This window comes from Hyperolius riggenbachi, chromosome 6 (assembly GCF_040937935.1).
Source record: "Hyperolius riggenbachi isolate aHypRig1 chromosome 6, aHypRig1.pri, whole genome shotgun sequence".
NCBI lineage: Eukaryota > Metazoa > Chordata > Amphibia > Anura > Hyperoliidae > Hyperolius > Hyperolius riggenbachi.
In genome coordinates, this window is record NC_090651.1 from 51,612,633 (window position 1) to 51,625,843 (window position 13,211).

The window sequence follows — 13,211 nt, forward strand, 5'->3', positions numbered from 1 at the left end:
TGTTAACAGGTAATAGTTTACACTACCTAGGCTCAATGTAATGTTTTCTACATTTCATGTATACTTTGGCCCCCCAGCATTCTGAAGTATGTTGACCTGGCTCTTGACCGAAAAAGTTTGGGGACCCCTGCTCTAGCGAGACTGCGGCTGAGCGGTAAGCTCCTGGAGACGCAAGTGGGAGCACGTACTATTCGTCTTACTGTAGGAGGACGGCGTGGGACGGGACAGCTACAGGGGGCTAATAGAAGCGCTTTTTATTTTTTGGTTTTTTTTTTTGTTGTTTACAATCCCCAGAACCCCTTTAAAATTTAGCTTTTTACAGTGAGGTAAAAAGGAACCCAGCCTAGTTCTAAATCGTATAAACTTGGTATTTCTGCTATCCTTTAAACCAAGAAAACTACATAGTTAGATCACATGTGGCCATGGAAACACTGGAATGTTTCTAACCTTGCATACTATAAAAGACTATGTATAGACTTCAGTTTGTATTCTCGGTTCAGTGTTCCTGCCAGTGAAGCATTGCGTGTTTGAGCTGTAAGAGGCTGTCCATATGGCTAGCTCTATCTCCTAGCTCTGAATGGATGCAGGTTTCCTCATGTCATAGCTGGTTCCTAACCCTGTGTGTGATCTGTGCACCTTTCCAGGCTTGCTGCAGCCTCACCTGGAGAGAGTGGCCAGAGATGCCCTGCAGTTATGCTGCCTGCTGCTTCCACCCCCCAATCGCAGGAAGCTGCAGCTGCTGATGAGGATGGTCTCCCGCATGAGCGAGAATGTGGACATGCCTCGCCTGCACGATGCCATGGGCACCAGATCCCTGGTGAGACTTGTTTTCTTGAATACTGATGTTAATATTGATCTGATGCATTTTTCCTTAAGTTTTGTATAGGCTGCAGTTTATGGGGATCTGCCTCTCCACTCAAGTTCTGCTGACATTCTGCAGTGTTTCTCTCCTTCCTGTCTTGCAGATGATTCAGACCTTCTCCCGCTGTGTGTTGTGCTGTGCCGAGGAGGTGGACCTCGATGAGCTTCTTGCCACCAGACTGGTGTCCTTCCTCATGGACCATCACCAGGAAGTCCTGCAGGTGCCCTGCTACCTCCAGACAGCTGTGCAGGACCACATCCAGTACCTGCAGAGAGCTTGTGTAGGTATCCTAGTGGGAGATAACCGTATGTGTGGGCACTTATACCTGCAAGCGTGTCTATAGATATAAGGTCATAATATGCAGGAATATTTGCACATGGTCATTTAAAATTGGTTCATAAAAGAATGCTGTCATTTTCTACAATGTGTATGCTAATGAAGTACAGTCATACTGCTCTGGCATATCGTGTTAGCAATAAAACTCACTGAGCCCTGTTTGAGCCAGGTTCTGTCTAGCTCCACCCCCTTGCAGAAAAGCTTCAGCCTTATCTATTTGAGCAAGAGAAAAGGTCGAAGCCTTTTCTTGCAAGGGGTCGGAGCTACACGCTGGAATCCAGCACAAACTGGGCTCCAGTGAGTTCTTATTGGTCAGACCGTTGGTTTTCTGATGCGTAATGTTTCTAAACAACCTACCTCTGAATCTGCTGCAGTAGCTGCTCTCGCTGCTGCTACTCAGGAATGCCCTGTACTTCTGTAAGGCACCAGTCACACTGTGGGCCGCTACAGTTCTTAGCTGTGAGTGGGTTTTCTGGTGACCGAATTATGTTTTTCGCTAAGCCATTAAGTTTTGTGAGTGTGAATGGCAATAACACTACACCGGACTTTCAGCAGACACAGGGGGAGCTGTCTTTTGGCTTCACCCTGGGCTGAAATTTGGTCGCACCGATTATTAAATGTACACTGATGGGGTGCACAGCAGTAACCGCTTTCGATATCGCGACAACCGATGGACCCTGGATGATATTTTTGCCCCCACCCACTCCCATCCCTCTTTACCCATTGTGTTGAAGGCTCACCTGTCGCACAGCCTGGCCTCCTTCAGTGTCTGGCTTCCTTACAAGCTGAAATCTATTGGAAATTGGTGGCCAGGCAATAGGCTCCTTTCTGAACAGATTTGGTCTGAGGGCTCCATCTAATCGATCTGCTGGCAGATCGACTAATGTATGGCTACCTTTAGTCCCTTTGGAAATGAAGATGGTAAGATACTAATCAAGTTGATGCAGAATTTGTTATATGCTAAAGTATAAAGCTTGGAATTGGGCTGATGTAACCACCAGCTAATGCATTTGACTAGCCCAAATCCAAGCTGCATAAACCTTGCTAGTTTAAATTCCATTAGTTTGTAAGAGAGTCAGACACTGGCACTAAATGCAGCAGGAACGGATACAACCACACAGGGCTTACATGCAGCGTGCTCCAATAGTGATCCACAGTTCAGTCAAATAGAGATGAAAAGAGATGAGCACAGCTGCTAAAATACCCTTTATTTGTGGCTGGGTAGACACATATGGATTACAGCAGTGGGGGGGAAGGCTAAGTCTGACAGCTGTTTCGCAGGGACTAGCCCTGCTTCATCAGAGACAGTGTGCCAGTACACAGAGCATGCTTACATTTAAAATTCTCATCGCGCACACACTCTGTTCAGGCACCCTTCTCAGGCGTGAATCTTGTTTCTGCAGGTGAAGGGCCAGACTCCAGGCTTCTATTTCTGTAAGCAGATCAGCACGCAGGAGTTTGAGGAGCAGAGGGTGGTGACCTCGCAGGTCGCCATTATAGAGCTCCTAGAAAGTATTGTGAGGGATAAGAACATCTCTACCAAGGACAAGAAGAAGAAGCTGAAACAGGTCAGATTTTCTCTGTCAAGCTCAGCAAATGTCACTTCTGTTGACTTTCTGCAGTAAGTATTTTGTCACATCAGCTGCAACTATTGCAATGGATTATTGGAAATGTTCTTCAAGTTGTATTAGGTGTGAATACAGTAAACTGCGTTGAGTAGAGCATAATGTATTGCTTTCTGCTTAACTCATCGCGTGGTATGACTTTACACGCGTAACTCTGTTTAGCGCTCTTTATTTCATATACCCCTCAATGTCTTGAAGGATACCTTAATCCAAAATACATTTTTAAAGCGGGGGGGGGGGGGGGTTGGGCATGTGTAGCGGGCTTTTATCATGCCCCCAGTTCCCCGGTGTCCTTCGTTACTCCATACTGACCCTCCAGAAGTACTTCCTGGTCAGGGTTGGCAAAGACTTCAAGTGCTGTCTGGTGACACAAGTCCTTGATTGCATGGCCGGGGTCGCTCTGTACATGCGCACTACGTAGTTGTGATGTAGTGCACATGCTCAGCGCTCCTGGCCATGAGCATGCATTCAATGATGGGCAGCACCTTCCCAGCCTTTGCTGACCATGAAGTAGCTTTTGGAGGGTCGGTACAGAGTAAAGGTCTCGCTTAAAAAGGGATAAGGGTGTGTCTGTACATGCTGATATTCAAGGCCTAACCTACTTTGTTATACTTCTCTCAATAAATTCCTGTAACTTTTTTACTTGGGACCTTTACTTTGGACTTCCTCCCAATTTAAAAAGTTTATGCTGTTTTACCTCAGTGCCATATACCACCCTCTGATTGGGGGATCTCCCCTTCCTTTCCCTTTTTCTTCTCTTACCCATAATACTGCTCAATGTTGTCTGATTATGAGCACCTTACATTACTGGACCCTTTATATTTACTGTATATTGATATTGAAAAATAATGCAATATTTCTGACAGCAGTGAATCTGGATAAGGCAGCACCTGCATGGAGTTTGTATTTTCTCCGAGTTTGCATGGGTTACTTCAGTGCATTTTGGTTTCCACCCAAAAACCCGCAGACAAGTTAATGGTCTTCACCCCAAAAAATTCCTTGAACTATAATTGAGATACAACTGTAGCGCCACTGGGGAGACAGCTGGTGTGACAAAAACTGAATACTGTGAGCACTATGTAAATACTAAATAAAATGTGTACACAATTGTTGTCACAACAGATGGAACACTAGTAATGTGTATAAACATGATTTATTTCCCCAAAAGTTCCAGAAAGAATATCCGGAAATCTACCAGAGCCGGTTTCCAACCACTGAGAGTGAAGCCAGACTGTTTGGAGACAAGCCCACCATCAAGCAACCCATGCTGGTTCTGAAAAGGCCAAAGTTCCGCAGCTTGCGATACTGACTAGAGGAGTCTCATGTGTAGTACAATCGCCATCTACACTATATCCACCATATGCAGCTTCCACCTCCATGCAAACCTCCTATACACAGCTTATCCACATTATTTTGAAACCTCCTCTAAACCAGGGCTTTTCAATCTGTGGTATGCGTACCACCAGTGGTACTTTGCTGTTTCCCAAATGGTACATGTCAGGTTTGCCTGCCACTTAATTGTGCCCACCTGCCGCTGGTCCTGCCCTGCCTCCACGAAGTTCAGCTCTCCCTTGCTTGCTACTAATGTAATCTGTAGGCTAGCAATCTAATTTTAATCTTTTTCCCTCTTGCCTCCTAAAATACCTTTTTAATTTAGATGTCCTTCAGGAGCTCAGCACTTTGGTAGGTTTTAGGACCACCACTGACCTTAAGTTCAAAATGTTCCATCCCTAGTTGTTATGGTTCCGCCTCCAGGCATTCCCTAAGTCTGCCAAGTGTTCCTTATTTGTAAGGTGGAGGGGGCATCAGTGACTATATCCAACAGTATTTATGGGGCCTTTTTTTTTTTTTTTGTCCTCTTGCTGTATGATTGCTAGTTGAGAGGAAGTAGACCACCAAATAATTAAAACATTTGGCTGGACTTGGACTTTAAAGTAGAATTTTCATAGGACTGGGTGCTGAACAAGAACAAATGGAACCACAGGTAGATACACACTTCAGAATTTTTAAAGGTGTGTGTGTGTGTGTGTGTGTGTGTGTGTGTGTGTGTGTGTGTGTGTGTGTGTGTGTGTGTGTGTGTGTGTGTGTGTGTGTGTGTGTGTGTGTGTGTGTGTGTGTGTGTGTGTGTGTGTGTGTGTGTGTGTGTGTGTGTGTCAACACAGTTGGTGTCGTTCATGATCTTGAGTGACTGGAACAGGGTGCCTCCAGCTGGTTTTTAGCAGTTGTGCAGAGCCTGAAAAGCAGAACACTAGAGGGCAGTGTATCTGCCTCAGCAGGAGGGAACCACAGGGGATGCAAGGTGGACTCCTGCTTTCTTCAGTCTGGACTGACTGCTGGGAAAATGATTTCCACTTCTATTTGCACTCGATTTTAAGCTTTTACAACTTGATTGTGGCAAGAATCTAGTTTTCTGATGCAGTGGCATGATGCCTATATATGCTAATCTCTTCAGATGTGCCTTAAAGTATACATATGTGCCTTAAAGTGACACTGAAGTGAAAAAAAACTTGTGCTACAATGAATTGTATGTGGTGTACAGCTAAGAAATAGAACATTAGTAGTAAAGAGTCGTCTCTTTAGATAGATGGCTATATATTCTTTATATAGCATTGCATCATTCTGTCATTTGCAATTTACAAACCACACTGTGTCTATAAAACAGAGCAGAGCTAATGTCCCTTTGAACTTCCCTGCAGTAAAGCCTTATCTAAATGTGTCTATCACTGTTTAAGTGCTTCAGAAAACAGCACTGTAGCCCACCCATGTTGGGTCGAATATTTTGCATAGATAACTGAAGGTAATAAACTTCCTGTACTGGAAAACGTGAGAATTGCTTTACTACTAATGCTCTATTTCTTAGCTGTACTAAACATACATATCGTATCATAAGTTTATTTTCACTACAGGTTTGCATTAAACTGCACTTGCATGCATACACACATTTACCAGACTGTCCAGTATTGGAAGTCAGCCTTCCAATGTAACTGTTTACGTACTCTTAACTTGTTTTTTATGTATTTAAAAAAAAAAACTGACATTTATTCTTTATGAAGTATGTTCATTAATCTGCCAAAGATTAGCTTTTTTTATAGCTTTTTATTTCATGCAGTTGCTGCAATAAGACTTGAACGCCTATGCATGTATAATAAGTGATAACTGTATGTTCACCTTGTGACCTCATTACGTTTTTGGGCTTCCAGATTTGGAGAAAACATAAGAAGTGTTTTTATTTTTCTTGTACATATTGTGAAATGACTCCACTTTATACTTGCAGGGTTTTCTTACGATATTGTAGAACTATACTGGTTGCATTATCTAGTAGTTTGTGACCAGAATGTCACCATTTTATTTACGATTATACATTCTCATGTTTGCCTTTTTGCACACAGTTACCTCTTTTGTATTACAGATGTGGCACTTAAAGGGAACCAGAGATGAACGTTTCACACAAAATAAACATATCAGTTGATAGCTTGTAAAGAATAAATGCTCTACCTGATAATTTTGCCGCTCTGGTGTGCCTTTTTTAGTGTTTTTTTTATCCATTATTGCTCCAGGAAAAATCAAATATGGCCACCGGCTCATATCCCTTCTCCTTCCGGGTTATATGAGTTGTTCTGGATGTGCTGTCTAGGCTATATGAGACTAGGCTGCTATCTAGGCTAAATGCAGCCTTTCATCTATGTGCTTTCATTTTAATATGATCTGCCTGTAGGAAGTGTCACTGATAATAACTGCAGTTTCATTCCTATGAGAATCTAGTGCACACAGGGATCATCTTACAGCCACAGAGCTTCTCTCTCAGGAGCAGCCCCCTCCCATGTCGTCACAGCTCTCAGTATGCAAAGCAGAAGATCTAAGCCAGGAGGGGGAAGGCTTGGGCTTGAAAGGACTCCACAGAAGAGTGACTCAGCTATAATGATTCCAGGTCAAACCTCGACTGAATTGTCGGTGGATTCTTATCACAGTTGCTAATAGACTAATTAAGCAGATAACAATGAAACTAAAAGCAGGGTAGGTGTTTCCTGTCATGTTCCCACTGATAAATGTAATAAAATACATGAGGGTGCTTCATCTCTGGTTCTCTTTAAGCTGTTATTAACCTTCCTGGCATTGAAATTCTGCTGCATATCTGTGCTAAAAGTGGTTCAATTCATGAAATGTGTGCCTGTCCCTAGTATACATTTTTAAGTATAGTAAAACATTTCAAACACAATCCTGTAAAAAAAAAAAAAAAAAAATTCAGGCCACCATTTCCCCACTCTTGAGCTTTCGTGGCAAAAAATGTGTAGTTTTTTCCACAATTAAAATTTGCCTTTATTGTGCAAATTTTTGCATGCAGCTTCCAGTGCATACGAATGCAAATTTTAATGCAGCAAAAAAAAAAAAAATGAACCTTGTATTGGCTGTTGGATGAGTCTGACTTGACCATATTGGTTTCAGCTATTTTTCCCTGGGCAAGTTGGGCTCATTCATACTGCCAGCGAGGCTATCACTAATATTTTGACATGCTGCTTTGTCTGCAGAATCTTCTAGGTTGAGAATGAAGAGCCATAGCTGAATGGCCTACTCCTTGTAGCAGCCATTTTGTGAATTCAGCTATCATTCAAGGGCTGATGTGCTTTATGGTTCCCAGAGGGGCTGACTAAAAATAGGAAGGCAGCTGCTGATTTGTTGGTAGAGAGGGTTGAGGAGAGTCAAATGCTTGTAGATCCTCTAATTACTGTGGTCATTCTCCCATTTGCACATCAGCCCATGGTCAGTGAGACACTTGCCTTCAGCTGTGTTGTCATAAACCATCTAGGTTCAGTCATGGAAAAGCTAGGGAGGCCAGGAGAGCAGCATGGCAGCCTCAAGGTGGCTTTCACTACTGGTTTACATTAACCACCCTGGCGTTCTGATTAAATCGCCAGGACGCTTGCGGGAGGGTTTTTTTAAATAAAAAAAAAAACTATTCCATGCAGCCAACTGAAAGTTGGCTGCATGAAAGCCCACTAGAGGGCGCTCTGGAGGCGTTCTTCCGGCGGCCAGAAGTAACACGGAAGGCCGCAACGAGCGGCCTTACGTGTTTCGCTTCCCTCGTCGCCATGGCGACGAGCGGAGTGACGTCATGGACGTCAGCCGCCTCCGATCCAGCCCTTAGCGCTGGCCGGAACTGTTTGTTCCGGCTACGCTGGGCTCGGGCGGCTGGGGGGACCCTCTTTCGCCGCTGCACGCGGTGGATCGCCGCGCTGCAGCGGCGATCAGGCAGCACACGCGGCTGGCAAAGTGCCGGCTGCGTGTGCTGCTTTTTATTTCATTAAAATCGGCCCAGCAGGGCCTGAGCGGCAGCCTCCGGCGGTGCTGGACGAGCCGCTCAGGTGGTTAAGGCACATGGGGCCATATGCAATTCACTTTTTCACCTGAGTTTTCTCCTAAGAGCTAATTTTTCACCTATTTAAAATACCTTTCGAACACTTCAACTGAAAGAACCAAAACGTAAGAGCAAAAGTACTATCAACATTACTTGCCATATTTTCTTGCCTTCTGGTGGCTTAAAGGGCATTTTATTGACGAGTGTAAAAAATATCACCCAGAAGAAAACACAGGTGGAAAAGTTTAATTGCATATGAGCCATGGGGCCTTATTACCAAGACTAGTGCAAAAACACATTGAAACAGAAGTTTCTGTTGCCCACATCAACCAGTTGTTTTTTTTTTTTATAAAAGATGTAACATGATTGGTTGCACTGGGCAGCTGCATGAGTATTGCTCTAGTTTCCTTTGCACTGGTCTTGTGCACAAGTGTCTGAGGGTAGAACAATTCTGGTTTCCTGTGGTAACAAACCAACCCCTTTAGATCCTTTATAACTAAGTCCGCAACACATTTGGCAGGGATGCTTAATCTTCCACTGCCAGTCTAAAGAGACTAGTAAAAAGCTCTCACTTGGGCATGTCCATGTGCGCCTGTCCCCATCGCTGTCCAAAGTCAATACACAGGGGGAGATATTGCTTGCTTGGCAGAAAGGCAGTTATTTCCCACAATGCAGAGAGGTTCAGAGACAACAAACTGTCAGGTCTGGATTAACATTCCAGTTTATTTTTTTTTTTCATTGCAGGTTTTGCAATGAAAGCTTCTGTTTCATAGTCTATGACCAGTTTGTGTTTAAAGCGGGATTATCAGCCATAAAATAAAAATGCCCTGCATTGCAAGCATTTCAATATAATCCTAACTGTTTTGCTGTAATAAATTTTAACTGTCTGCCTGGTTCTTTTTGGTACACTACTGACGAGAAGGAAGCTTGTCATCACCCCTCCCACATTCCTGCACCTCACTGACTGGCTGAGAGCAGTTCAGTGTGAAGCTGCTGAAACATGTGCCATGCTTACATGTGTTTACAAAGCAAGCTAGATATAACAGTACAGTTTCTAGAAGAAAAAGAGAGGAAATGACATCAGGGTTGGCTTCAGTCAGAGCTAATAAAAATGTAAAATGCCTGAAAGCAGTTTCTCTTTTACTATAGAAAATTCTCTGAAATGAAAATGTGGACCTGCTGCTTTAATGGGTCTATAGCGAGCAGGTATCTCCAAAATGGCTGCCACTAGTGTGAGCAGTATACAGGTTCTCAGTATAAGTGACCCACCACAGTGCCTAAAATAAAAACTTTAGAACTGACAAAACCTATCTGTTCTGTAAATGTCTCGTCAGACCTGTTTTTGTTTTGCACTCACTGTAAATATTTGCTTTGGTATTTATATGATCCTGTATGTTTGTCCTGATTTTTGCTCTTGCTATGCATCTGCATGAAACTGCTCCAAGCATTCATTGTATAGGCAAAAACCAGATGTGTTTTTATTTTGTTATTGAAAACAATAAATTGATATTCTATCTATTGAATGTCTGTTTTTGCTTAATTAGGTCATTTGAGTCAGAGCCAGATTTTGTACATTTGCATACTTTTTTTTGTGTTTTTGATTTGCATAATAGAAGACCAAGAACCAACAGTCTACAATGATTTGATCCTCCTAATCCATATCCACGTGTTGGCGTTTGATAATACATCGGTGATTAGTATAGTTTGAAGTCAACAAAAGGACTGTTTCACTTAGTCTCAAATAACACATTTCATTTTATTGAATATCTGCATACAAAACCCCCCCATATAAAACCCCATAAAAATGAGCCTAAGAATGTATACCAGCCTAGCATACACAGCCGGCCGTGTCACTCACACTGCACAACCATACACATCATTCAACCACAGAGATATACTCCCGGGAGTTCCAGATTGTATATTGTCTTCCTGATGTATAAGCTATGTCTTTAGATCCAGTTCTATGTTAATACTGCGTGCAGTCTATAGTGATAAATCCCAGATCCATACTAGGTAGTCTTCACATATAAACGATTCAACCATTTACTATGCTGTCTTGTCATATATTTTCTCATATGAAGTTCATTCAGGGGGAGTGAGGGTTAGCATGCAATAGTGTTAGTCTATGCAGGGGGGTCTTTTTCCAGTAGGCATAAGCGACCACTTAAGTTAGTCAGGCTATGAGGCATTGGGAAAGTTCAATAACATGCAGCGGGCTAGCGCCTGTCCAACACAGCGTTTCCGCTTCCCTCATATGCACAGATAAAAAACTCTGCCCTGCGGGCTCTCACCACCTACTCCAGCTTGTGGGTCCTTCTTGGTACCTCTTCAAGCCCCCCTCCGGCTATTGCTCGCTTCCTCCTCCTCTTCTCAACCCCTTAGACCGCCAGCTTGAATTCACGCAACCCTGGATCCATGCGCCGACAAGCGCGCAGCGTGTGACGTCACTCCGGCTCGTCCCGTAACTAGTATCGCCCGCCCCTCGGGCTTCCTCAGACGGTCACACCGGTAACCGTCTGAGGAAGCCCGAGGGGCGGGCGATACTAGCTACAGGACGAGCTGGAGTGACGTCACACGCTGCGCGCTTGTCGGCGCAGCTAGGTAGTATAATCTAGGAATAGCTAGGTAGTATACTCTCTTACCCACCCTGTTTTAAAAGAACAGGCCAATGTTTGTGATTCATGGGGGCTGCCATCTTTTTAGTTGAAAGGAGGTGACAAGGAGCAGGAGACACAGTTCCAACTGTCCTGATTACCCCTCCCAGCTGCACACGCTAGGCGTCAAATTGAAAATGTACAACAACAAAAAAATGCACCAAAACAGCAGAACGAGAACATCAGAAATCCCATCATGCTTTGCACAGCATCAGGGGAAAAAAGCCCGGGCAGTTTTCTTCTGTGCAGCTAAAAATGAGGCTTGTATAAGAGAAATAAAGTTCTGATGCTGTGAAACTGTTAAAGAAACACCAAGCCTTTTCAGTTCTGCTGAGTCGATTTTAAGTCCGGAGGTTCACTTTAAATAACTTTTGCCAAGACTCCAAAGCTGGAAACGGAGTGGAAGCTACTGGCAGTGGAGAGAACTTAGGCAACTTTCCAGTTACCACCTGAAACTGAGAAAATCCAGAGGAAGAGCTTTTCAAATTATTGTGCACAAATTCTGCAAACGGCAAGAATTTGACCCAATCATTTTGCGCATCTGCCACATAACATCTTAACTGCTCCAATGACTGATTAATTCTCTCAGTCTGACCATTGGTCTGTGGGTGGTAGCCCGACGAGAATGACAGTTCCATGCCCATTTGATGACAAAATGCCCTCCAAAATCTAGAAACAAATTGGACTCCCCGATCTGACACAATGTTATCCGGAATGCCATGCAGCCGGAAAATGTGGATGATGAAAAGATCGGCCAACTCCTGGGCCGAGGGGAGTCCTTTCAAGGGCACAAAATGGGCCATTTTACTGAAACGGTCGACTACCACCCAAATGACCGACATGCCCTCAGACCTCGGAAGCTCACCCACAAAATCCATGGACAAATGGGTCCATGGTTCACTCGGGGTGGGCAAAGGCTGCAAAGTTCCCACAGGTGCCAGACGGGAGGGTTTGCTTTTTGCACATACTGCACATTCTCTAACGTACTCCTTGCAGTCAGTTGCCAATGAAGGCCACCAAGCACACCTAGCAACAAGGTCCTGTGTTCTAGTGGCCCCAGGATGTCCAGCATTTTTGTGGGAGTGGAACATCTGCAATATCTGGAGACGAAAAGGCAGTGGTACAAACATCACCCCTTCAGCCTTTCCTTCAGGGACATCGTGCTGGAAGGGACTTTCTCCATCCAGTCTTTCCAGGTCTCTGTGGCTGCCAATACTACTCTCTGTGGGATAATAGTCTCTGGGTCTGAGGGCTGTGCAGTCTCTGGCTCAAAGCATCTGGACAAAGCGTCTGCTTTAACATTTCTACTACCCGGAGTGTACATAATTACAAATCTGAATCTCGAGAAAAACAGTGACCACCGAGCCTCAATGTATTCCAAATTCTTGTGATCAGTGTAAACGGTAATCGTATGTTCTGCTCCTTCTAGCCAATGATACCATTCTTCGAAGGCCAATTTAATGGCTAGGAGCTCCCTGTTGCCTATAGCGTAGTTTTTCTCTGCTGGTGAAAACCTACGAGAGAAATGGGCACACTGGTGTAATCTTCCCTGCAACCCAGAACGTTGAGACAGCACAGCCCCTACCCCGACCTCCGAGGCGTCCACCTCCACAATAAAGGGTGCAGAGCAAAACAAATCTTTCAAAGTGGAGAAAGCAGCTAGGGCTTCGGGGGACCAGTGGTTGGTATCTGCCCCTTTCTTTGTGAGACTGGTGAGGGGTGCTATGACTGTGGAGTACCCCTTTATGAACCTCCTATAGTAATTAGCGAATCCTAAAAATCTCTGGAGAGATTTTAGTCCCACTGGCTGAGGCCATTCCAGGACAGCAGAGACTTTGGCAGGATCCATAGAAAGGCCCGAGGTGGAAATTATGTATCCCAGAAAAGTGACAGATGTTACCTCAAAAATGCATTTCTCCAATTTAGCATAAAGCATGTTTTGTCTTAACTTTTGCAGCACAAATTTGACATGACTCCTGTGCTCAGAGAGGCTATCTGAGAAGATGAGTATATCATCCAGATATACCAGGACAAATCTACCCAACACCTCCCTGAATACCTCGTTAATGAGTTCCTGAAAGACGGCCGGGGCGTTTCACAACCCGAAGGGCATCACCAGGTACTCGTAATGCCAATCGGGTGTGCTAAAGGCCGTCTTCCACTCCTCGCCCTTTCTGATCCGTACCAGATTGTATGCGCCCCGCAAATCCAATTTCGAAAAAAATCTTAGCATTGGTGACCTGAGTGAACAAATCGTCTATCAAAGGCAATGGATAGCAATTTTTTTACCGTGATTTTATTCAGGCCCCGGTAATCAATGCATGGCCGAAGGCCTCCGTCTTTTTTCTTTACAAAAAAGAAACCTGCTCCGGCAGGCGACC

At 44.2% G+C, this 13,211-nt stretch overlaps 1 protein-coding gene and 1 long non-coding RNA gene across 5 annotated transcripts in view; one reads left to right on the forward strand and one right to left on the reverse strand.

The window, feature by feature from the left end:
- The window catches only part of DEPDC1 (DEP domain containing 1), a 38,176-nt gene extending 28,482 nt beyond the window's left edge, over window positions 1-9,694 (forward strand). For all 4 annotated transcript variants that reach the window (XM_068239253.1, XM_068239255.1, XM_068239254.1 and 1 more), the window contains 4 exons: window positions 645-817; window positions 966-1,142; window positions 2,602-2,766; window positions 3,992-9,694. In XM_068239253.1, coding sequence (XP_068095354.1) covers window positions 645-817; window positions 966-1,142; window positions 2,602-2,766; window positions 3,992-4,132 — 656 coding nt within the window. In that variant the 3' untranslated portion in view covers window positions 4,133-9,694. The remainder of the gene's footprint in view (window positions 1-644; window positions 818-965; window positions 1,143-2,601; window positions 2,767-3,991) is intronic.
- LOC137520827 (uncharacterized) overlaps window positions 721-13,211 on the reverse strand; it is a 304,778-nt gene continuing 292,287 nt past the window's right edge. Inside the window, exon 4 of the long non-coding RNA XR_011021948.1 lies at window positions 721-1,151. This is a non-coding gene — a long non-coding RNA (uncharacterized lncRNA). The remainder of the gene's footprint in view (window positions 1,152-13,211) is intronic.